The following is a 25,846-nucleotide window of genomic DNA, read 5'->3' on the forward strand; positions in this document are numbered from 1 at the left end:
ATTATCTCCTTTTGTGGGTTTTGGTAGATTATGTCTGAAGGAAGTGGTTCCATTGACCTGGGTTATATTTGTGGGAATAGAACTGTGTATAGTATTTTTTTTTAATCCTTTCAATGCCCATGGGGTCAGCGATGCTAGTCTGTCATTCATTTTTTATATTTGTTTTTTTTTTAATCTTTTTTTCTTGGTTATCCTGGCTTAATATTTATTAATTTTGTTAGTCTTTTCAAACAACCAGTTTTCGTTCTATTGATTTTTCTCTGTTGATTTTCTATTTTCAATCTCATTTACTTGCGGTGCAATTGTTTTGATTTTCCTTTTGACTAATTTAGGTTTACATTGCTCTTCCTTTCGTTTCTTAAAGTGGAATATTCTTGATTTTATTTTTTAAATATTTGCATATTCAGTGCTTTAAATTTCTTTTTTGTTTTTTTTTGTTTTGTTTTGTTTTGTTTTTTTTTTTTGAGACAGAGTCTCGCTCTGTCGCCCAGGCTGGAGTTCAGTGGCCGCATCTCAGCTCACTGCAAGCTCCGCCTCCCGGGTCTATGCCATTCTCCTGCCTCAGCCTCCCGAGTAGCTGGGACTACAGGCGCCCGCCACCTCACCCGGCTAGTTTTTTGTATTTTTTTTAGTAGAGACGGGGTTTCACCGTATTAGCCAGGCTGGTCTCGATCTCCTGACCTTGTGATCCGCCCGTCTCGGCCTCCCAAAGTGCTGGGATTACAGGCTTGAGCCACCGCGCCCGGCCGCTTTAAATTTCAAAGCACTGTTTTCACTGCATCCCAGAAATTTTGACAAGGTCTATTTTCACTTTCAATACATTTAAAATACTAAGTTTTAAAAGAACATATTTTTACTATGTCCTGCTCCATCTTAACATGAGTTATAATTCAGTTTTGGTAGCAAAAGATTAGAAACCATTTTTAAGTGTCTTTCTAAATAATCAGTTGCATAGCGTCATCACTACACACACCTATATAAAAATGAGCAGCAGCATTCATTGATATGCAGAGATCTATGGGACTGATTAATAGAACAAATTTGCAAAATGTATTTAAAATTACACATCATCTAGTTGATGCTAATTATGCACCCAGAGGGTATAAAGTGTTTATTACCTTCATAATTGACATATTTAGAGACCAGGCCTCTCAAGTAGGTGCAAAATGGTTTGAGTTAAAAAAAAAAAAAAAAAAAAAAAAAAAAAAGAAAGAAATTGGCCTGTATTTTCATTTTTAGAGGTTGTTTGGGGCCATGGTGAGAGTTTGTATTTACATGAGCCTGGGCAGGAGATCGTGCAGTTCGATTTTCATGCTGGCACCAAATAAGGGAGCACCTGGGCTTGCCTTTTCGAGAAGTGAGTCATAAGGGCGAAAATAAGATATTAGGCACCAAACGTGTCAGCAGTGAAACCTCAGAACGTAAAATCAGAGACCTCAGTTAGTTGGTCTACCATGTAAAGAACGTAGCCGCGGTTGTCCTACTTCTGTGTGAAGAATTCTGGGGGGGCCGGGCGCGGTGGCTCAAGCCTGTAATCCCAGCACTTTGGGAGGCCGAGGCGGGCGGATCACAAGGTCAGGAGATCGAGACCATAGTGAAACCCCGTCTCTACTAAAAATACAAAAAATTAGCCGGGCGCGGTGGCGGGCGCCTGTAGTCCCAGCTACTCAGGAGGCTGAGGCAGGAGAATGGCGGGAACCCGGGAGGCGGAGCTTGCAGTGAGCCGAGTTCGCGCCACTGCACTCCAGCCTGGGCCACAGCGTGAGACTCCGTCTCAAAAAAAAAAAAAAAAAAAAAAAAACTAGGAGCGGCGGCGCTCCGAGGCTCTCACTGAAAAAACGTGATAAGCGGCCGGGCGCGGCGGCTCACGCCTGTAATCCCAGCACTTTGGGAGGCCCAGGCGGGCGGATCACGAGGTCAGGAGATCGAGACCATCCTGGCTAACACGGTGAAACCCCGTGTTAATACAAAAAACTAGCCGGGCGCGGTGGCGGCGCCTGTGGTCCCAGCTACTCGGGAGGCTGAGGCAGGAGAATGGCGGGAACCCGGGAGGCGGAGCTTGCAGTGAGCTGAGATCCGGCCACTGCACTCCAGCCTGGGCGACAGAGCGAGACTCCGTCTCAAAAAAAAAAAGAAAAAGAAAATGCAAAATATCCGTAAATAGAGAAGGCAGATCAGGGACAACAGGGGGTAGGCGGGAGAGTTCAGGGGAGGTTTCCCGGAAGAAGGGATCACAGGAAGACACAAGGAAACTTTTGGGGGATGATATTTGCCATCGTGACTGAGGCGACGGTTCCATGCGTGTACACGCTTGTCAAATCTTATCAAATTACACACTTTAACTGTAGTTTCCTGTGTGTCAATTATACCTCAATAAAGCTATTTTGAAAGGAAAAAAGGGAAAGGAACAGTAACTTTTTAGAATATGCTTAGAGTTCTTCAATTGAGAAGAAAAAAACGGAGTGTATTAAATAAAACGTAACTATACACTCCCTGTGGAATTATTCACATCTTTGGATAAATTTCTGAACACAATTAAATTTCATGAAAAACATTCTTAAAATTCATAAGCATATCATATATACGATATTTCATGAGTGCTGAAATAAGTAAATCACGTAATAGTTCTTGCATGAGTAAAAAGCAGAAAAAAATTAGTATTTGAATGAAGAGATTCTGGACCAGAAGCCATGATATTTTGAGAAATCAATTCAGTGTGGAGAAAAGAGGTTTGCCAGCCGGGCACGGTGGCTCACACCTTTAATCCCAGAGCTTTGGGAGGCCGAGGTGGGCAGATCACTTGAGGTCAGCAGTTCGAGACCAACCTGGCCAACACAGGGAAACCCCGTCTACTAAAAATACAAAAATTAGCCGGGCGCGGTGGCGGCGCCTGTAATCCCAGCTCTTTGGGAGGGTGAGGCAGGAGAATCACTTGAACCTGGGAGGCGGAGGTTGCAGTGAGCCGAGATCGCGCCACTGCACTCCAGCCTGGGCAACAGGGGACACTCCGTCTCAAAAAAAATAAAGATAAAAAAAAAAAAAAACCCGGGCGCAGCGGCTCACACCTGTAATCCCAGCGCTTTAGGAGGCTGAGGCCGGTGGATCGCCTGAGGTCAGGAGATCAAGACCATCCTGGCCAACACAGTGAAACCCCGTCTCTACTAAAAATACAAAAAACTAGCCGGGCGCGGTAGCGGCGCCTGTAGTCCCAGCTACTCAGGAGGCTGAGGCAGGAGAATGGCGGGAACCCGGGAGGCGGAGCTTGCAGTGAGCCGAGATCGCGCCACTCACTCCAGCCTGGGCAACAAGAGAAAGACACCGTCTTAAAAAAAAAAGGGGAGGGGGTGTGATTTACAGAATATGTGAGGTTTCTAGTCTGTTAGCATACCTTCAACTCTTTTTTTTCTGAAATTATCTGTTTTTTCTAATGTTTTCCTTTCCTTATAAAGACAGGCATTCTATCTTTCCCTCTCTCTCCCGCCTCTTTCTCACACACACTCTCCATAGTTCTCATACTTCTAAAGTTTATCTTTTTTTTTTTGAGGCGGAGTCTCGCTCTGTGGCCCAGGCTGGAGTGAGTGGCGCGATCTCGGCTCTCACTGCAAGCTCCGCCTCCCGGGTTCCCGCCATTCTCCTGCCTCAGCCTCCCGAGTAGCTGGGATTACAGGCGCCGCCACCGCGCCCGGTTAATTTTTGGTATTTTTTAGTAGAGACGGGGTTTCACCGTGTTAGCCAGGATGGTCTCGATCTCCTGACCTCGTGATCCGCCCGCCTCGGCCTCCCAAAGTGCTGGGATTACAGGTCTGAGCCACTGCAGTCGGCCCTAAAGTTTATCTTTGGATTGATATAATTGTATATTTGTTAATGTAAATCAATACCCAAAATATGCATGTGTTTTGTGGGCCTAGAAGGATGGCTTGTGAAAAAAAAATGACGGTAAAATTCAAGATTAGGGAAGATACAGTTTATTATCAAACTTTTTTTTTTTTTTTTTTTGAGGCGGAGTCTCGCTCTGTCGCCCAGGCTGGAGTGAGTGGCGCGATCTCGGCTCACTGCAAGCTCCGCCTCCCGGGTTCCCGCCATTCTCCTGCCTCAGCCTCCCGAGTAGCTGGGACTACAGGCGCCGCCACCACGCCCGGCTAATTTTTTTTTTTTTTTTTTTTTTTTTGTATTTTTAGTGGAGACGGGGTTTCATTGTGTTAGCCAGGATGGTCTCGATCTCCTGACCTCGTGATCCGCCCGTCTCGGCCTCCCAAAGTGCTGGGATTACAGGCTTGAGCCACCGCGCCCGGCCTTTTTTTTTTTTTTTTTTTTTGAGACAGAGTCTCACTCTGTCACCCACACTGGAGAGCAGTGGCGCGACTTCCGCTCACTGCAAGATCCGCTTCCCAGGTTCAGGCGATTCTCCTGCCTCAGCCTCCCGAGTAGCTGGGACTACAGGCGCGCACCACTGCACCCAGCTAGTTTTCCTATTTTTGGAGGCAGGGTTTCACCGTGTTGGCCAGGCTGGTCTCCAACTCCTGACCTCGTGATCCGCCTGCCTTGGCCTCTCAAACTGCTGGGATTACAGGCGTGAGTGACTCCTCTTGGCTCTAAAATGTTTATTATAACTATCATAATATCTCAGTAGTCACACAAGTAAAGAACAAAAACATAATTTATGGTATCAATGTTCTTCAAACGATTTGGAATGTAATGCCACTAGGAATAAGGATTGCTAGAGACGATTGGCATGTATTACCCAATAGTACAGTGTAACAATCTGCTACCTAGGACCTTGAGCAAGGTGGAACAAGCTAACATTTTTGGTAAGGTAACACGTCAGTCAATATACAACAGTGTTAACACAATAAAAACCATTCCATTTCCTTTATTAAATTAAGTTTACAAAGAGACTGAAAAAAGCATTTCAAAATCCACTGTTTCCCCAATGGCCAAAATGCAGATTACACTCAAGGAACATTCTTCTTCTTCTGATACCATGATCTATGTAAAAAATATGCCTCTGGCCGGGCGCAGTATCTCACGCCTGTAATCCCAGCACTTTGGGAGGCTGCCGCGGGTGGATCACCTGAGGTCAGCCTTGCCAATATGGTGAAACCCTGTCTCTACTAAAAATAGAAAAAATTAGCCAGGCATGGTGGCAGGCGCCTGTAACCCCAGCTACCCGGGAGGCTGAAGCAGGAGAATCGCTTGAAACCAGGAGGCAGAGATTGCAGTGAGCTGAGATCACGCCATTGTGCTCCAGCCTGGGCAACAAGAGCGAAACTCCATCTCAAAAAAAAAAAAAAACTTCCTTTATTTTTTGAACTGAGGCTAAGTATTTAAAAAATTGAATTCAAAATAAGTATATTTCCCACTAGAGAGGAGTTATCTACACTTTTTGAGAAAGGATCTTGCCCCATCACCAAGGCTGGCATGCAGTGGTGTGTTCATGGCTCACTGAAGCCTGGACCTTCTGGGCTCAAGAGATCTTTTCACCTCAGCCTCCTGCGCAGCAGGAACCACAGGCATATGCCAGCATGCCTAGCTAATTTTTAAATTTTTTGTAGAGATGAGATCTCACTGTGTCGCCCAGGCTGGTCTTGAACTCCTAGGCTCAAACAATCCTCCTGCTTAGGCCTCCCAAAGTGTTGAGAATACAGGTGTGAGGCCACCATGCCTGACCTATCTGTACTTTTATCTCTTATCTGTGAAGATTTCTTTCTTGCTACCATACCAATCAATATTCAGGAGTTCTAACTATTGCTACTATGAACATATATGAGAATATTAATGGACTAAGCAGACTTTTCTTTTTTTTTTTTTTTTTTTTTTTTTGAGAGGGTGTGGGAGTTTCACTCCTGTTACCCAGGCTGGAGTGCAATGGCACGATCTCAGCTCACCGCAACCTCCACCTACTGGGCTCAAGTGATTCTTCTGCCTCAGCATCCAGAGTACCCTCAGCATCCCAAGTAACTGGGATTACAGGCATGCACCACCACACCTGGCTAATTTTGTATTTTTAGTAGAGACAGGGTTTCTCCATGTTGGTCAGGCTGGTCTTGAACTCCCGACCTCAGGTACTCCACCCACCTTGGCCTCCCAAAGTGGTGAGATTACAGGCGTGAGCCACCGCGCCCAGCCCAGACTTTTCTCTTTTATGAGTAATTGGTAAAACTATTCACTTCTGAAACTCAGAGTGTCCCTGTCTCATACTTTAATACAGAAGAATGAACACTACTAATGTGTGACTTAATACACTGTTATACAATGAGAACACATGGACACAAGGACGGGAGAAACACACACTGTGGCTGGTTGGGGGTGGGGAGAGGGAGAACATCAGCATAAATAGCTAATGCATGCAGGGCTTAATACCTAGGTGATAGGGTGATAGGTGCAGCAAACCACCGTGGCACACATTTACCTGTGGAACAAACCTACTCGTCCTGCACGTGTATCCAGAGCTTAAATGAAATTAAATTTTACTTTGCAGTCAGGTAGCGTGATGCCTCCAGCTTTGTCTTTTTGCTTAGGGTTGTCTTGGCTGTACGTGGTTCCATATGAAATTTAAAGTAGTTTTTTCTAATTCTGTGAAGAAAGTCAATTATAGCTTCATGGGGATAGCATTTAATCTATAAATTACATTGGGCAGCGTGGCCGTTTTCACGATTTTGATTCTTCTTATCCATGAGCATGAAATGTTTTTCCATTTGTTTGTGTCCTCTCTTATTACCTTGAGCAGTGGTTCGTAGTTCTCCTTGAAGAGGTCCTCACGTCCCTTGTAAATTGTATTCCTAGTTATTTCATTCTCTTTGTAGCAGTTGTGAATGGGAGTTCACTCATGATTTGGCTCTCTGTCTGTTATTGGTGTATAGAATGCTTGTGATTTTTGCACATTGATTTTGGATCCTGAGACTTTGCTGAAGTTGCTTATCAGCCTAAGGAGTTTTGGGGCTGAGACGATGTGTTTTTTGTTTGTTTGTTTGTTTTTGTTTTTGTTTTTGTTTTTTTTGAGACAGAGTCTCGCTCTGTCGCCCAGGCTGGAGAGCAGTGGCGTGATCTCACCTCACTGCAAGCTCTGGCCATTCTCCTGAGTTCAGGCCATTCTCCTGCCTCAGCCTCCCAAGTAGCTGGGACCACAGGCACCCGCCACCACGCCTGGCTAATTTTTTGTATTTTCAATAGAGATGGGGTTTCACCATGTTGGCCAAGGTGGAGGTTGCAGTGAGCCGAGATCGCACCACTGCGTTCCAGCCTGGGTGACAGAGTGAGATTGCATCTCTAAATAAATAAATAAATAAATAAATAAATAAATAAATAGAAATAAACTTGGAGGTTGCAGTGAGCCGAGATCGCACCACTGCGTTCCAGCCTGGGTGACAGAGTGAGATTGCATCTCTAAATAAATAAATAAATAAATAAATAAATAGAAATAAACTCTAACTCTAAAATCCTTAGAAGAAAATATAAGGGGAAAGATGGCAAAACCCCATCTCTGACCTCAGGTGATCTGCCCGCCTCGGCCTCCCAAAGTGCTGAGATTACAGGTGTGAGCCACCACACCCGGCCATATGGAGGTTTCTCAAACAGAATTATTATATGATATAGCAATCCCACTTCTGGGATTTGCAAAATATGCAAAGCAGGACCTGAAAAACATATCTGCACACCCATGTTTATTGCAGCAATATTCCTGAAAGCCGAAAGGTCGAAGCAACCCAGGTTTCCTTTGATGAATGAATGAAGAAAGAAAATGTGGCATATGGCCAGGCACGGAGGCTCTTGTCTGTAATCCCAGCACTTTGAGAGGCTGAGGGGCAGATCGCTTGAGACAAGCCTGGGCAACATGGCAAAACTCCGTCTCTACCAAAAATACAAAAATTAGCCAGGTGTGGTAGTGCGGGCCTGTAGTCCCAGCTACTCAGGAGGCTGACGCAGGAGGATCACTTGAGTCTGGGAGGCAAAGTTTGCAGTGAGCCAAGATTGTACCACTGCACTCTAGCCTGGGTGACAGAGTGAGACTGTGTCTTACAAAAAAAAAAAAAGAGGCCGGGCGCGGTGGCTCAAGCCTGTAATCCCAGCACTTTGGGAGGCCGAGGCGGGTGGATCACGAGGTCAGGAGATCGAGACTATCCTGGCTAACATGGTGAAACCCCGTCTCTACTAAAAATACAAAAAACTAGCCGGGCGTGGTGGCGGCGCCTGTAGTCCCAGCTACTCAGGAGGCTGACGCAGGAGGATCACTTGAGTCTGGGAGGCAAAGGTTGCAGTGAGCCAAGATTGTACCACTGCACTCTAGCCTGGGTGACAAAGTGAGACTGTGTCTTACAAAAAAAAAAAAAAGAGGCCGGGCGCGGTGGCTCAAGCCTGTAATCCCAGCACTTTGGGAGGCCGAGGAGGGTGGATCACGAGGTCAGGAGATCGAGACTATCCTGGCTAACATGGTGAAACCCCGTCTCTACTAAAAATACAAAAAACTAGCCGGGCGAGGTGGCGGGGGCCTGTAGTCTCAGCTACTTGGGAGGCTGAGGCAGGAGAATGGCGTGAACCCGGGAGGCAGAGCTTGCAGTGAGCCGAGATCACGCCACTGCACTCCAGCCTGGGAGACACAGCGAGACTCCGTCTCAAAAAAAAAAAAAAAAAAAAAAGAAAGAGAAAAGAAGAAGAAAGAAAATGTGGCACACAGGCATATGCACAGAATGGAATATCATTCAGCCTCAAACAAGGAAACCTTTATAACACAGTGCAGTAAGAATAACTCTTGACCACATTATAAGTGAAGGAAGACACTAACAAAGTGCCAGAGAGTGTATGATTCCACGTCTATGTAGTAAACTCACAGAAAGTAGAATGGTGCTTGCCAACAGTTGGGTTTATAAAACTGCAGCCGCACCCAAGACCAAGGGGGACTATTGTGAGAGAGCAGGCCCCCACCTAGTGGCACACTGGAGGACCCAAGGTCCTGACTAAAGATCGGGAAATAGCTTATTGAACTTGGTCTCACTGAAGATCCTGAAGCAACCTGGTAACCCTCTCAGACTCCTCTTAGCCATGATCTAGAAACAGTCCTGCCCATTGAGATAGCTGGGGGAGACACGCACAGCTGTGGCCATGGAGGCAGGCCCGCAGACCTTGGCCTCAGCTGTAGTCCCTTAAGAAGCACTGTGACGCAGTTCCAGTCCACATAGCTACAATCCATGGCCAGTTCTTCACACCCAGAGGCTGACATAGTGAACTGGGAGGAGAGGTGCTAACTACCTAGTGGGAGCCAAAATCCATCCATGCACCAGGTATCAGGCCCACCTGGATCCAACTGCAGGACCTTGCCCTTGAGCCTGTCCTATAAAAATCAAAGTTCTTGGCCGGGCGCGGTGGCTCAAGCCTGTAATCCCAGCACTTTGGGAGGCCGAGACGGGCGGATCACGAGGTCAGGAGATCAAGACCATCCTGGCTAACACGGTGAAACCCCGTCTCTACTAAAAAATACAAAAAACTAGCCGGGCGAGGTGGCGGGCGCCTGTAGTCCCAGCTACTCGGGAGGCTGAGGCAGGAGAATGGCGTAAACCCGGGAGGTGGAGCTTGCAGTGAGCTGAGATCCGGCCATTGCACTCCAGGCTGGGCGACAGAGCGAGACTCCGTCTCAAAAAAAAAAAAAAAAAAAAAAAAAAATCAAAGTTCTTAAGGCAATCCAGTCTGCCCAGGGACCAGACGGGATCCTTGACTTCCCAAGTCCCTGGTAATAGGCACACCAAAGGCAGACCCCACTGTAGACCCAGCAGCAGCCTTGTGATCCAGCTATAACCTCTCTTTTGTGCAATTCAAGAGGAGATCCTATCAGCCCAAGGACCCTGCAAGAGATCTTTACCTGATAAAACTAGTTTATAAAAACTGGAGATGTTTGCTCCTTCAAGCATCCAGATACCCACGCAAGGCTACACGGTGCCCACTCTCAATATGTCTATTTTAATATATTACTGAAAATTTGCACCACAGTAATTAGGCAATTTTTAAAAAAGCTCTCTGACTTGGAAAGGAGGAGTAAAAATGTTGCTATTTGTGAATGACATCTTTTCTTTTTTTTTCCCACCGCCTTGAGACAGAGTCTTGCTCTCCTGCCCAGGCTGGAGTACAGTGGCATGATCTTGGCTCATTGCAACCTCCACTTCCAGGGCTCAAGTGATCCTCCCACCTCAGTCTCTCGAGTAGCTGGGACTACAGGTGGGCACCACCACACTCAACTAACTTTTTCATTTTTTGTAGAGATGGGTTTTTTGCCATGTTGCCCAGGCTGGCCTCAAGCTCCTGGGCTTGGGTGATCCTCCTGCCTCAGCCTCCCAAAGTGCTGGGATTAGAGGCATGAGCCACTGAGCCCTGCCCCAACATAATCTTATATGTTAAAAAAAACCACAAAAAACACTAGAACACAGCAATAAACTGTTTGAACTAATAAATACATTCAGGAAAGGAGCAGGATGCAAAATCACATGAGAAAATCAGATGCAGCCGGGCACAGTGGTTCTATTTCTGGTTCTATTTCTTGGTTACACAACTGTATTCGCTTTGTAATAACTCACAGAGCTTTACGTGAATGTTTTGTATTTTTTTGTATGTGTGTTGTATATCAAAAAAAATTATATATTTTTACATAAATCCTAACTTGGAATCTCAGAATAACAGTAGTGTTTTATTTTGTTTGAAGTGAGACACACTCACCCATGACACCATCAAATGGCTTTGAATATTCTGAGCGATTTATTCATGTTGTAACCCTTGGGTAACCCCCCAGGTCTTTTCAGTTTTAGTTTTACTCCAATTTGGAAAGCGGAATAGTTTCAATTTGGGGGGGGGGGTGCAACTGTTTTCTGGCCAAGTCCTACCCTAACCCTAACCCTAACCCTAAGGCCAGGACAGCTAGTACTGTGCCCTGTGCATAGCAGGCAGTTGTAGAACTGGGCTGAATCAGAAACAAAATTAGTAGCAACCGCTGGTTTAAGGTAAGAGATGCATTAACCGGGCATGAATTCCATGTGTGCTGTGAGAGTTTGCCCCATGGCCAGTCCGGGGTTTAAGTCTTAGAAAATAGCTTTGCCCTGTTACAAAACAAAAAACAAAAAAACAAAGAGTGACTTCAAGACATACTCAGCTGTTTGGCTAAATTTCTGCAGGAGGAAATGTCTTCACAGCTGATCTTTTTCTTTTTTTTTGAGACGGAGTTTTGCTCTTATTAACCAAGCTGGAGTGCAATGACGCAATCTCGGCTCACTGTAACCTCCACTTCCCCGGCTCACTCGATTCTCCTGCCTCAGCCTCCCGAGCAGCTGGGATTACAGGCGATCGCCACCACTCCTGGCTAATTTTTTTTTTTTTTTTTTTTTTTGTATTTTTAGCAGAGACCGGGTTTTGCCATATTGGCCAGGCTGGTCTTGAACTCCTGGCCTCAGGTGATCCTCCCGCCTCGGCCTCCCCAAGTGCTGGGATTACAGGCGTGAGCCACAGCAACCCGCCAGATCCTAGAAAAAAATTTTTTTTTTTTTTTTTCCGGACGGAGTCTCGCTCTGTCGCCCAGGCTGGAGTGCAGTGGCCGGATCTCAGCTCACTGCAAGCTCCGCCTCCCGGGTTCACACCATTCTCCTGCCTCAGCCTCCCAGTAGCTGGGACCACAGGCGCCGCCACCACGCCCGGCTAATTTTTTAATATTTTTAGTAGAGACGGAGTTTCACCGTGTTAGCCAGGATGGTCTCGATCTCCTGACCTCGTGATCCGCCCGTCTCGGCCTCCCAAAGTGCTGGGATTACAGGCGTGAGCCACCGCGCCCGGCCTATCTTAGAAAACTTTAAATGACACGCGTGGCTCACGTTTTATTTATACTGCACGTTGCTGCCTGAGAGGATTGCCTCACTTTCCACAGCTCGGGCTGCTTGGTCAAAAGACCAGAGGCCGGGAAGGTTATGAAATCGGAAACTTTAATTATTATATATTGTTTCAATCTGTGAAATATATATGTGCATGTGTGTGTGTATAAAACTTATAAATGGATATAATCTTATATACAAGGTTAAATGCGAATATCACCCAGGCAGGTCCGTCCAGGTCTCAATGCCGTGAGGAATGTCGCCCCAAAAGGCCTGCACCCCAAAACCTGTCACTCTGGTTTCTTTCGGCCCAGTGTCTGATCGCCCTTCCTGTCACTCAAGACCTGAGGGGGCGGGGCCTGGAGTTCCATCCAATCAGCGGCGCCAGCGTGAGAGCTGTCCAATCAGGCGTGCAGCCAGAGAGGAAGGGGCGGCCTTGGGGATCTGGCGGGGCCTTTGTCTCCTTGCGGTTAACGGGGTGCTGGGCTCGCGTTTGCTGCCTCCCGGAGAGTCCCCGTGACCGCTGCAGGCCCTGTCGCCCTGTGGCCTGCAGGTACTGCGAGATTTATAGGGAGGCCGGCGGGACACCCAAAAGCTGGGAAATGGTGAGTGTGCGGGGCAGGGTGTCCCGAGAAGGGAGAGGGGTCTGACTGGAATCGGCGGGAATTGGCTGGAACCAGCGCTGGCGACCCCCGGCCTCCCCGCGGTGGGCTCCGGAGTGCGCGGCCCTCAGTCCCGTCCGCGCTGGTAGGGGCTGGGCCGGCAGCGGGATTCCGGCCGCTGAGTGACTGTCCGGTCGCTGCCTGGTGACTTCCGCCCGGCCCAGAGCCCTCCCGGGGCAGCCCCGCGCCCGCAGCCCGCTCTTCCCTGGATTGTGCCTTGATGGCGGTGGGGTTGTCGGGAGAGTCCCCACTGCGGTGAAAGGTTCCTGAGTGGTGTCATGCGCGTCCGTGTGAAGAGACCACCAAACAGGCTTTGTGTGAGCGATAAAGCTTTTTTTTTTTTTTTTTTTTTTTTTTTTTTTTTTTTTGGAGACGGAGTCTCGCTCTGCCGCCCAGGCTGGAGTGCAGTGGCCGGATCTCAGCTCACTGCAAGCTCCGCCTCCCGGGTTTACGCCATTCTCCTGCCTCAGCCTCCCGAGTAGCTGGGACTACAGGCGCCCGCCACCTCGCCCGGCTAGTTTTTTTTTTGTATTTTTTAGTAGAGACGGGGTTTCACCATGTTAGCCAGGATGGTCTCGATCTCCCGACCTCGTGATCCGCCCGTCTCGGCCTCCCAAAGTGCTGGGATTACAGGCTTGAGCCACCGCGCCCGGCCGCGATAAAGCTTTTTAATCACCTGGGTGCAAGCGGGCTGAGTCCGAAGAGAGTCAGCGCAGGGAGAGAAGGGCGGGCCGTTTTATAAGGTAAAGGAACATTACAGTCAAAGGGGGTGTTCTCTGGTGCGCAGGAGGGGGGGTCACAAGGTGCTCAGTGGGGGAGCTTTTGGAGCCAGGATGAGCCAGGAAAAGGAATTTCACAAGATAGTATCATCGCTTAAGGCGAGGACCGGCCATTTTCACTTTTTTTGTGGTGGAATGTCATCGGTTAAGGCGAGGCAGGGCATTTGCACTTCTTTTGTGATTCTTCAGTTACTTCAGGCCATCTGGGCCTATACGTGCAAGTCACAGGGGATGCCATGGCTTGGCTTGGGCTCAGAGGCCTGACAAGTGGGAGGAGCTGTAGTCTGTGGGTTCCTTTCTCCTCTTTTTTTTTTTTTTTTTAAAGACGGAGTCTCCCTCTGTCGCCCAGTCTGGAGTGCGGTGGTGCGATCTGGACTTGCTGTAAGCTCCGCCTCCCGCGTTTACGCCATTCTCCTGCCTCAGCCTCCCCAGTAGCTGGGACTACTGGCGCCCGTCTGTAATAAGATTTATTAGCATTTGGTGGTAGTTAAGCCTACGTTTTGTTTTTCTCCAAGTTTGCAATTTATAAGAAATTTATTTAAGTTAGCTAGGATTCCTTAGATAGAATCCCAGGACATCCAAGCCACTCAGTCTAATTGCCTGCCATTTAATTATTCTAACACTTCACAGGGGAACTGGTTTTCCCAGCAATTTTCTTTTTTTTTTTTTTTTTTTTTTTTTTGAGACGGAGTCTCGCTCTGTTGCCCAAGCTGGAGTGCAGTGGCCGGATCTCAGCTCACTGCAAGCTCCGCCTCCCGGGTTCACGCCATTCTCCTGCCTCAGCCTCCCGAGTAGCTGGGACTACAGGCGCCCGCCACCTCGCCCGGCTAGTATTTTGTAGTTTTAGTAGAGACAGGGTTTCACTGTGTTCACCAGGATGGTCTCGATCTCCTGACCTTGTGATCCACCCGTCTCGGCCTCCCAAAGTGCGCATTTTTCAAATGTATGGCAAGCAGGACCTCAAATCCAGGACTCTGTTCCCCCAGCCTGTTTTAAAGCCTGAAGGAAATCTTTTTTTTTTTTTTTTTTTTTTTGAGACGGAGTCTCGCTCTGTCGCCCAGGCTGGAGTGCAGTGGCCGGATCTCAGCTCACTGCAAGCTCCGCCTCCCGGGTTCCCGCCATTCTCCTGCCTCAGCCTCCCAAGTAGCTGGGACTACAGGCGCCCACCACCTCGCCCGGCTAGTTTTTTTGTAGTTTTAGTAGAGACGGGGTTTCACTGTGTTCGCCAGGATGGTCTCGATCTCCTGACCTCGTGATCCACCCGTCTCGGCCTCCCAAAGTGCTGGGATTACAGGCTTGAGCCACCGCGCCCGGCCTAGCCTGAAGGAAATCTTGCTTCCAGTTTCGTTTTTCTTTTCTTTTCTTTCTTTCTTTTTTTTTTTTTTTTTTGAGACGATGTCTACCACTGTTGCCCAGGCTGGAGTGCAGTGGCGGGATCTCGGCTTACTGCAACCTCCGCCTCCCGGGTTCACACGATTCTCCTGCCTCAGCCTCTCGAGTAGCTGCGATTACAGGTGCACACCACCACACCCAGCTAATTTTTTGTATTTTTAGTAGAGACGGGGTTTCACTATGTTGGCCAAGCTGGTCTGGAACTTCTGACCTCGTGATCCCCCCTCCTCAGCCTCCCAAAGTGCTGGGATTACAAGCTTGAGCCACTGCGCCCCACCTCCAGTTTCTTTTCTACATTCCCAAATGCTAACTTCCTCTCTCCAAGCACAACATTATCAACTATTTGTCCTTTTTTTTTTTTTTTGTGAGATGAAATCTCACTCTGTTGCCCAATGCCAAAGCTGAAGTGCAGTGGCACAGTCTCGGCTCACTGCAACCACCACCTCCCAGGTTCAAGCGATTCTCCTGCCTCAGCCTCCGGAGTAGCTGGGACTACAGGCAGGCGCCACTACGCCAGGCTAATTTTTGTATTTTTAGTAGAGACAGGGTTTCACCGTGTTAGCCGGGCTGGTCTCAAACTCCTGACCTCATGATCCACCCCCCTCGGCCTCCCAAAGTGCTGGGATTACAGGCGTGAGCCACTGTGCCCGGCCTATTTATCCTTTATTTGCTTTTCAAACAGATTCAAGATTTTAGTGGTTCTTTTTTGTTTTTTTCACAGTGCAGTGAATGGGCTTTTTTTTTTTTTTTTTTTTTTTTGAGATGAAGTCTAGCTCTCTCTCCCAGACTGGAGTGCAATGGCGTGATCTTGGCTCACAGCAACCTGCGCCTCCCGGGTTCAAGCGATACTCCTGCCTCAGCCTCCTAAGTAGCTGGGACCACAGGCGCGTGCCACCACGCCCGGCTAATTGTTGGTATTTTTTGTAGAGAGGGGGTTTCACGCTGTTCGCCAGGATGGTCCCGATCTCCTGATCTTGGGATCCTCCCACCTCGGCCTCCCAAAGTGTTGGGATTACAGGCGTGAGCCACCGCGCCCGGCCATGAGTGGCTTTTTAAAAAATATTTTCTCTTCTGAACATTTCACATGAGAAGAAAGCAGAGAATAATCACTTGACACTCTGCTGTAAAATCTTTGCTCAGCCAGTGTCCTGGACAGTTTCCTTATGTTTTCTGTTCATAGTTTGAGGTCTTAGATTTAAATCTTTAATCCATTTTTATTTGATTTTTTTGTATATGCCGAGAGGTGGGAGCCAAGTTTTTTTTGTTGTTATTTTTTGTTGGGTTTTTTTTTTTTTTTTTTTTGAGACAGTCTCACTCTGTCGTCCCCTGGGCTCAGGTGATTCTCATGCCTCAGCCTCCCGGGTAAACTGGGACCACAGGCCGGGGCCACCACAGCTAGCTAATTTTTGTGTTTTAATAGAGACAGGGTTTCACTATGTTGGCCAAGCTGGTCAGACTCCTTGGCCAGGCTGGTCTCGAACTCCTGGCCTCAAGTGACCCTGCTGCCTTGGCCTCCCAAAGTGCTGAGATAACGTGTGAGCCACCACACCCGGCCAAGGGGTTCAAGGGGTCAAGTTTTCTTCTGCGTATGAATATCCAGTTTTTCCAGGACAATTTATTGAGAGACTGTTGTTTCCCCCAGAGTATGTTCTTGGCACTTCTGTCACAAATGAATTTGCTGTAGATGTACTGATTTTTTCTTGGTTCTTTATTCTGTTCCATTGATCTATGTGTCTTATGCTAGTACCATGCTGTTTTTATTGCTATAGCTGTGTACTATAATATGAAGTCAAGTAGAGTAATTCCTCCAGTTTTTTCCTTTTTGCTCAGGATGGCTTTGGCTATTGTTAATCTTTTGTGATTCCAAAAAAAATTTTAGGCTTAGTTTTTCTATTTCTGTGAAGAATGTCTTTGGTATTTTGGTAGGTATTACACAGTTTGTAGAATGCTTTGGGGAGTTACGGACATTTAAACAATACTGATTCTTCCAATCCATGAACACGGAATATATTTCAGTTATTTTGTGTGCTCTTCAGTTTCTTTCATCAATGGTTTATAGTTTCTGTGGTTGAAATCTTTCACTTATTTGGTTAAGTTTATTCCTAGGTATTTTATTTGTTGCTCTCATAAGTGGGATTACTTTCTTCATGTCTTTTTCAGATTGTTTGCTGTTGGCATATAAAGCTACTGATTATCGTATGTTAGTATTGTATGCTACCACTTTACCAAATTTGCTTTTCAGTTTGAATAGTTTTTTGGTAGACCCTTTAGGTTTTTCCAAGTGGACAATCATATCATTTCAAACAAGGAAAATTTGATTTCTTCCTTTCGAATTTGGAGAGCTTTGTTTTGTTCTCTTGTCTGTTCTAGTTAGGACTTCCAATACTAAGTTGAATAACTGGTGAAAGTTGGCATCCTTTTCTTGTTCCACATCTTAGAGGTATAGCTGTCAGTTTTTCCTTCTTCAGTATACTAGCTGTGGTTCTGTCATTTATGATTTTACTGTGTATGCTCCTTTTATACTCAGTTTTTCGAGGGTTTTTTTTTAATCATTGAGGGATGTTATGTTGAATTTTATGAAATTCTTTTTCAGCATCAGTTGAAATGATCATATGGTTTTTCTTCTTCTGTTAATATGATGTGTCACATGGATTGATTTACATATGTTGAACCATCTTTGCATCCCTGGGATAAATCCCACTTGGTCATCGTGAGTGCTCTTTTTTTGTTGTTGTTGTTCTTTTTGAGACGGAGTCACGCTCTATCGCCCAGGCTGGAGTGCAGTGGTGCACTCTCAGCTCACTGCAACCTCTGCCCTCCCCGCGGGTTCAATGATTCTCAGCCTCCTGAGTAGCGGGGATTATAGGCGCCCGCCACCATGCCTGGCTAATTTTTGTATTTTAGTAGAGATGGGGTTTCACCATGTTGCCCAGTCTGGTCTCAAACTCCTAACCCCAGGTGATCTGCCCTCCTTGGCCTCCCAAAGTGCTGGGATTACAGGCATGAGCCAGATGCCTGGCCCTAAGAAGAAATTTTAGCTGTCATTCAAACACTAATGTTGGGGTCCGTGCCGGGGGTGGTGGAGAATGAAAGAACACACAAAAGACAAAGACACACAGAGAACATGGCGGCCGCGCTCAGAGCCTCCGCCTCACTTTATTTATACTCCATAAACCCCACGTCAGCAGAAAGAATGCAATGCAAAACAAACTTTCTTTTCCCAGATGTAACCTTCTACTCAGTTCTTTGTTTCTGTGCTCTTCCTTATCTGCCCGCCTTCTTGGCGCCTACGGGAGTTCATTAAAAGTTCAATTGGAGATACTGTCCTTGAGCCCTATCTATTCTCAGCATACTGTTTTCAAAGGCCCCTGCATTTCCCCCCTTTTTTTTTTGTTTTGCCTCAATCCTAAAAAGGTAGCCCATATTTGTTCTTGTGTTTTCTTTTGTTTTTGGAGGCGACGGAGGGAGCATCGAATCACCAAAAGAAGTAGACCCAATCCAAGTGCCCAAAGCAATATACTTCCAGAGATTGTAGAAATCCATGTCTTCATCTGGGTCCATGGGTTAAGGCAGCAAGGCGCTGACCCAGCTCCTGAAGGGTTACAGTTCTGGACAACACATGTAATTGTTGTCGAAATGCTTCGGAAATGTTCTGAGTGAGCTCTTGGATGTCCAAACTAATATTTTTATGGCCTACTAATAATTCTCGGATTACAGTCCAATTTTGAGAGATGTTAAAAGGCACAGGCGTTACACAAAATTAAGTGGAGTTCCAATCACATTGTAATGTCATCCGAGTACTGAGTACAGTGAGCTGATCTCCAAGCCATGTCAATGCTTGCTCCATGTTGTCCAATCTTTCAGCAAGTTAAGAGTCAATGTTTCGTTGTTGAAGCCATAACTGGTGAGATTGTTCGTGCCATTGCTGCATAAATTCAGCATTTTGTATGCTTTGACGAAGAGCGAGTCCTGCTATGGCTGCAGTGGAGACGATGGCGACAAGGCTCATCACCGAGGCAATTATAAGTCCAAGGGCACGGAGGGTTCGCTGGAGAGAAGTCCAAATATAAGTCTCAAGAGGTGATGCCCCCCATGGTCGCGTAAGGTTAACAGGTAGCCAAATTTCCTTACGAGCCCTGAGGATATAAATATCCCCAGTAAAGTTGTGCCACCAGGAATGATTGAGGCAAGACAAAAATGTACACGTATCTGTACAATTAACAATCCCCGTAAGATTATCCCATGTCAAATTTCCTGCTAATAATAGGTAGGGCTTACAGACACAAGCAATAATATATCAGGAGGTATTCCGATATAACTGAATATGAAAGGAGTTATTCGGGTTAGAAAGATTAAGGGCATATTTCCCACAAAAGTGCTAATGGCATCGCCTGCAACTAACAACTTCCAAAAATAACTCTGTACTTCAGGCCTCCTTCACGCCATACCAAGGTTTCATTACTGTTAGCAGCAATACTTTTATTTACCCAGTGTCATTTCAAAGGTATGTGACTAAATTTTGTTTGAAAATCACCGTGCACACTTCAATCAGTTATTTGCATCCCATTGTATTCTAATAAAATCCGGGGTTTAGTTCCCCGACATTGTTGTCACTCCAGCACCTCAATATTAGGAGAAACCTCTAGAATAGGACAAAAAAGTAAAGAACTAGGAATAGTTTCATTACTATATACAGTATGATTATACTGAAAGCTTCTAGTTACAATAATAACAGTATTAGCAGCCACATGACTATGATTATAACGAACAGCCCAAGCTTCATGTGATTTTCGGAGACAATGAGGACTATTTCCCATACATATTGGAAGTCCTTCCACTCCAAATTGGTATGTGCTGATTATAATTGCTGTTTCCCGTTCTATGTTGTCCTTGTCCATATGGGGGATGGCATCCAAGTAATGTCATTGGTGAAAACCTTAATTTCCGCCTCTCCCCAGGCGACTCCCTGATACAAGGGTGGAAAGGGAATATAAGTCCAATATTCATACAAAGCCTCACTAAGAGAAATAAGTCCCCCGCCGAGGCACATCCAACAAAGGAAGAAATGCATGCTGAATCCAATTCTCTTTTCAACAGGGTTTCAATCATCTTGTAGGAAACCACTCAGGTCCGCTCCCTGTAAGGACAAGAGCATAGCCCCGTCCCTGTTTTAGAACTTGCCCTTGAACATACTTACCTTCTTCATTAGGATACCAAACCTTTAAACTGTCAGTGGGGACTATCACCAAGGGAGGTGAGGAAAGATGGGTTACGACAGCAGAGTCTTGCAATTGTCTCCATTGATTCAAAAAAATTAAGGTAAAAAGAACCTTCAAAATCTGGTTTCAAAATCTGGTTTCTGGGGGGCTCATTTCCCCCTTTTTGTTTTGTTTTAATAGTTAAGTTTTTAAAGTTAAATTTGCGCGCTCAATGATGGCTTGACCTTGAGTGTTGCCCGGGATACCGGTGATATGTTGAATATTGTATTGCTGTAAGAAAACTTGTAATTTACGAGAGACATAGGCAGGGGCATTATTAGTTTTAAGTATGAGGAATGCCCATGATGGCGAAATAAGCTAAGAGATGAGTAATAACAGAAATGAGAAAAGGTATCAATGGTATGATGAACATACTTTAATCGTCTAAAAGAAGGGACACCTCGTGGATTAACCCCAGGATGGAAGGATGGAATGCTCAAAGGAGCACAGGAAGGACAAGCTCGAATAAGAGAACGAGCTTGTTTATAAGTTAAATGAAACCATCGTTGAAGGCCAGAACTATTAGTATGATGTAGAGTATATTTTTGTTCTGCAGCATGTAGGTGGCCTATTAAAAGCAAATCAATCTGTGTATTACCATGAACTAATGGTCCAGAAAGTTGAGAATGAGAACGAAGATGAGTGATGAATAAAGGAGCTCGATGTTGGCTCAAAGTAAAGGATAACAAAGAAAAGAATTTCTGAAGAGAAGAAGTAGCACAAAGAGGTAAAGTGGCCTGAGAAATATAAGAAGTAACATAAACGGCGTATTGAGAATCACTAACAATGTTACAACCAGTAGTAGGGAAATCAAGTAAGATCATCAGAACAGCAAACAATTCTCCCTGTTGCACCGAGGGATAAGGATAAACTGTAACTCAAGATTGATGAAGCTTCTTGCCAAGAATCAGAAGTTGCAAGAAGATAAGTGATCTGACTATGAGTGAATTGAGAGATAATTAAGGAAGGATCTCCTCCCCAAAGTTGTCCACAGTGATGCTGTCCTTTGATGATCAGTTCAGCTAAACGATCGATATAAGTAGCCAAGCGTTTAGATATTTTATTGGACAAAAAGATCCATTTTAGTGGTCGATTAGTTTGATGAATCATTCCTGTGGGAGAAGGTAAAGTATGAAATAAACAAAAGGAAGGGCCTTTTGAAGTTGCTCTTCAACAAGCTGGAGTTCCTGTAAAGCCAAAGGAGTTAAATGGCGTGAGTTGTCCAAGTGACTGTCTCCTTCTAGAATAGAAAAAAGATGTTATAACTGATATGTTGGTATTCCTAAAACAGGACGCATCCAATTAATGTCTCCTAGAAGCTTTTGAAAATCATTTAATGTTTTTAAATGATCACGTCGAATTTGAATTTTTTGGGGTCGAATATTTTGTGCCCCCAAGGTATAACCTAAATATTGAATAAGAAAATCCAGTTAAATTTTTTCTGTGGCAATATTAAGTGAGTAGAAAGAAAGCTGAGTTTGTAATGATACAAAAGCATCTTGCTGCTTTTCTCTGGTTTTAACTTTGTGGGATAAGGGCAGGATTAGGAAGACCAGGCTGTAAACTTTCCCTAGGTTTAATGTAAACATTTATAGTTTTAAGACAAGACAAAGACGGGAATTCCATGCAGAAATACGTGGCTTTATATTCCTTTCGGCCATTTGTTTTTTAACTTACTCTTTTAGAGTCCTAAGTATTTCTTTAAATAATGGTCACTGTTTCACCTAAATAGGAGTGGTGGCTATGAGTTTAAAGGATTGTAGCCCATTTTGAACATCTTATTTTTGGCAGCTGAGGAAATATGAGGAATGTTTAAAAAAGCAGCAAATTGTTGTGAAAGATCTTGTTGCCAAAAATTAATATTGATAGGAACAATATAAAAATAAAAAAAAACACTTGACCTTGTTGACCTTTAGGACCGACACAGGTTAAAGGTTCTACGTCTTGATAAATCACAGAAGCAGCACCCAAGCCAGTGAGTATAACTGAAACTTGTCTTTTTTCCCATTGAATAGGCCACTAATTTAAACAAATAATAGACATATTCACCCCCATATTAATTAACCCTTTAAAAACTATTCCATTAATATGCAATGAACATAAAGGCTTTTGATTAGAAACTAAAGTTTCCCAAAAAAACAGTTTTTTCTGTGCTACCAAATCCTCCCTATTGAGAATACGTTCCCCTGCCTCTAGGCGTATAAATTGTGAAACTTGTACCATAATAAAAATTTTATTAGTAACATCAAGATCAATGATTTCTGGAATCATCATTAACTTCCGTATAGCACTGTTGTTTTGACCTAACAAAAGTCCTACATGTCCTTTTGGCAAAGGGTCACACACTCTAATAGCTAATTTATATACTCCTCTATTAGGAGACAAAGTGTAAGGCTGAGTAATAGCTAAGTCAGCAGCGGCACTCTGCTTAGTTGCTGCATAAAGCTGAGAAACTGGGGTAAGGTGTGGGATCCTTAAGGAGGACTTGAATTTATTCCTTAATGTTGTAGGCCATTGCTCACTGAATATTGTAGTAGACTTGTATTGTAATTGTTGGGGCCCCAAGCCTGTGGGCCCCAGCTCCCGTTTCCCAGGAGAGGAGACAGTAAATTTCCACTTTTATCAGTTTTGGAACGACATTTATTTGTCCAATGTCGACCTTTACCACAATATTTGTACACCTCTGAAGGCAGCTTTCTGCCTTGAGGGATAAAAGTGTTCAATTTTTATGACATTCTTTTTTTTGAAATGTCTAGGTTTACCACACTGCAAACAAACACCTTGTTTGTTATTTCCTTTTAAGGCTTTAGACAAAGCTCCAGCAAATAATTGAGCATCATAAAGAGCCCCTCCAACACTAACACAAGTTTTAATATATTTATCTAAATTGGCCCCATTGGCCTTTAACGATTTTAACAATTTTTAACAGTCAGCATAAGCATTTTTAAAAGACAATGTTTGTAACAAAATTTTTGAAGCAAGGCCAGCACCCACAATTTTGAAGACAGCATCCTGAAGACGGGCTACGAAATCTGAATATAGTTCATTTGTGCCCTGTAAAATCTTCACAGAGGAAAGGGAAGATTTTCCTGTTATCTCTACCTTATTTCAGGCCCTTAAAAACAAAGTCTTGATTTGAGTAAAGGCAACATCATCTAAACCAGCCTGAGCATTAAGAGTAGCATATTGGCCCGTGCCTGTGAGTTGTTCCTCAGTGGGTCCGGGGGGATCACACATAATATTTTTCCTAGCCTATACATGTGCCTTGTTCATTTACCAGCTGTGCAATTGTAACCACTGAGAACGATCAAGAAAAGCCTTCCCCAAAGTCTTCCAGTCTATAGGAATCATCAAATTTTCTGATGAAAAAACATCAAGAAGACCAAGGATAAAAGGAGATTGAGATCCATAGTTAGAAATGGCAGCTTTCATTTCTTTTTAAAAATTTAATTTGTAAGGCATTAAATTGGACATTATTGCCACCATTTGAAAACTGAGCATTAGGAGCAAAAGAAGCACAAATAATTGGAAACAGATCCAGCTCCTTAAATTTTTTTTTTAAATTAAAACTATATATAATATATAATAATACTCATATCCCCAAATATAAAGAATCTCAACATATTAATAAGAAAAGGCAAATAACCCAACCAAAAGTAGCAGAACAAAGAAATGACAATAAACCTATATGTCTAACATCATTACTCACTAGGAAATATGTATATTAATACCAAATTGAGAATCATTATATACACAATACAATGGTTAAAATTTAAAAACACAGAAAATATCAAGAGGTAGTTAATGTGTTAAGCAACTCGAATACTCAACTTCTGTTTGGAGTGTAAATTGGTGGAACCTATGCACCCCTATAACATAACAATTTCCTAGCTGGGGTTATTAATACTATATTAATATTAATAGTTAATATTAATGTGTTTATTTATTGACTATTGAAATACTCATAATATTTTAACAAACAATAAGATATACATATACACTGGTTTTAACATATTAAACAGGTGTTTAGTATAAATTTAAAGTATGTCTGATGTGAACAGGGCTTCAACTTTGCCAAACAAAGGCAAAGATAAGGAAGCCGGGGGATTGGAGGCTCTGGAAAATCCTCTTTTAACAGGGCAGAAGGAAAAGAAACAGGGAAAGCTTGCAAAGGTGAATTAGAAGAATATATCTGTAATATTTGTTGAAGCATTTCCATAATACTCTGCATGTCAGAATTTCCCTTAGAAGAAGGAAGAGCTGGCTTTTTCTCTTCTCCCCCTTTTGCTACGCCCCCATCCTCTGTTATCCTGGCACAAATGGGCTTCATTTCAGATTTATTTTTTTTCCAAATCCTCAGATACCTTTCCTCCTGTGGCTACATTACCACACTCTGAATCAGTCTCAAGTAACTCTAATGTCTGAGTGATAGAGTCACACAAGGTCCACAATTTTAGAGGCATAATATCCCCTAACTGGAGAGCTCTAAGCAGAGTTTTTACTACCTGTAACCATTCTCTGCGATTCAGCTGCACTTTAGTCTGATACTGAAACCAGTAACAATGTTGTTCAACATGGGCAAACAATCACTTCAAAGTCTTTTTCTTTCACTTCTACTCCTATAGACAGCAATAGTCCTTGAAACAGCCGTAAATATTCTGAGGCCAGAGAGATGGAATTCCCCATAATGAAAGCTTAAGAAGGTTCCCCTTAACAATATCTGGGCCTTACCCGCCCCTAGGGGGTTCCCCTTCTTGTTCTCCCCTACTCACCCGTGCTGACCCTGCTCGCTGCGCCACTTGTTGGGGTCCGTGCCGGGGGTGGTGGAGAATGAAAGAACACACAAAAGACAAAGACACACAGAGAACATGGCGGCCGCGCTCAGAGCCTCCGCCTCACTTTATTTATACTCCATAAACCCCACGTCAGCAGAAAGAATGCAATGCAAAACAAACTTTCTTTTCCCAGATGTAACCTTCTACTCAGTTCTTTGTTTCTATGCTCTTCCTTATCTGCCCGCCTTCTTGGCGCCTACGGGAGTTCATTAAAAGTTCAGTTGGAGATACTGTCCTTGAGCCCTATCTATTCTCAGCATACTGTTTTCAAAGGCCCCTGCACACTAAGAATTTATGAATACACTTTTTTTGTTTTTTTCTTTTCTTTCCTTTTCTTTTGAGATGGAGTCTCGCTCTGTCGCCCAGGCTGGAGTGCAGTGGTGTAATCTCAGCTCACTACAGCCTCCGCCCCCCAGGTTCAGTGATTCTCCTGCCTCAGCCTCCTGAGGAGCTGGGATTACAGGCGCCCACCACCATGCCTGGCTAATTTTTGTATTTTAGTAGAGACGGGGTTTCACCATGTTGGCCAGGCTGGTCTCAAACTCCTAACCTCAGGTGATCTGCCCGCCTCGGCCTCCCAAAGTGCTGGGATTATAGTCGTGAGCCACGTGCCCGGCCCTAAGAAGAAATTTTAACTGTCATTGAAATACTAAGAATTTATGAATACACGTTTTTAGAAATATAGTTCTAATTGAACAGTGTTTCAGTGTGGAACATAACATATTTACCAACATCTAAATATATTTTGTTTTTCTGAAATAAAAAGCCCAAAATATATAAGATGAACTCATATTTAGTAGCTAAATATCTTAGCATTACATCTTATTTGGAAATTATCTGGATATTTAATGAATATCCATCACTGAATTTAGTTTACCAAAACTATAAAGATAGAGAAACTTTTTCCCCTATAATTTATTTACAGTTTATTTATTTTTTCTTTTCCAACATTTATTTTAGATTCAGGGAGTATGTGTGCAGGTTTGTTATACTGGCAAATTTTGTTTCATGGTGGTTTGGTGCACAAATTATTTATTTCATTACCCAGATAATGAGCATAATATCCAACAGGTAGCTTCTATT

At 44.4% G+C, this 25,846-nt stretch overlaps 1 protein-coding gene and 1 long non-coding RNA gene across 6 annotated transcripts in view; one reads left to right on the plus strand and one right to left on the minus strand.

Moving 5' to 3' along the window:
* The first annotated feature begins 11,662 nt into the window (after positions 1-11,662).
* ZNF695 (zinc finger protein 695) overlaps positions 11,663-25,846 on the plus strand; it is a 47,733-nt gene continuing 33,549 nt past the window's right edge. For 2 of the 5 annotated variants that reach the window (XM_074024004.1, XM_045390701.3), the window contains exon 1: positions 12,002-12,442. In XM_074024004.1, coding sequence (XP_073880105.1) covers positions 12,017-12,442 — 426 coding nt within the window. In that variant the 5' untranslated portion in view covers positions 12,002-12,016. Of the gene's footprint in view, positions 12,443-25,846 lie in introns of all 5 variants that reach the window. The other 3 variants (XM_074025082.1, XM_074025428.1, XM_074025821.1) reach the window with 2 other exon arrangements.
* LOC135968688 (uncharacterized) lies at positions 17,785-24,768 on the minus strand. The gene is made up of 2 exons (XR_012430720.1): positions 24,701-24,768; positions 17,785-19,807 (listed from the first exon to the last, which is right to left on the minus strand). It is a non-coding gene; the product is annotated as an uncharacterized lncRNA (long non-coding RNA).

The sequence above is a fragment of the Macaca fascicularis genome, chromosome 1, assembly GCF_037993035.2.
Source record: "Macaca fascicularis isolate 582-1 chromosome 1, T2T-MFA8v1.1".
NCBI classification, from domain to species: Eukaryota; Metazoa; Chordata; class Mammalia; order Primates; family Cercopithecidae; genus Macaca; species Macaca fascicularis.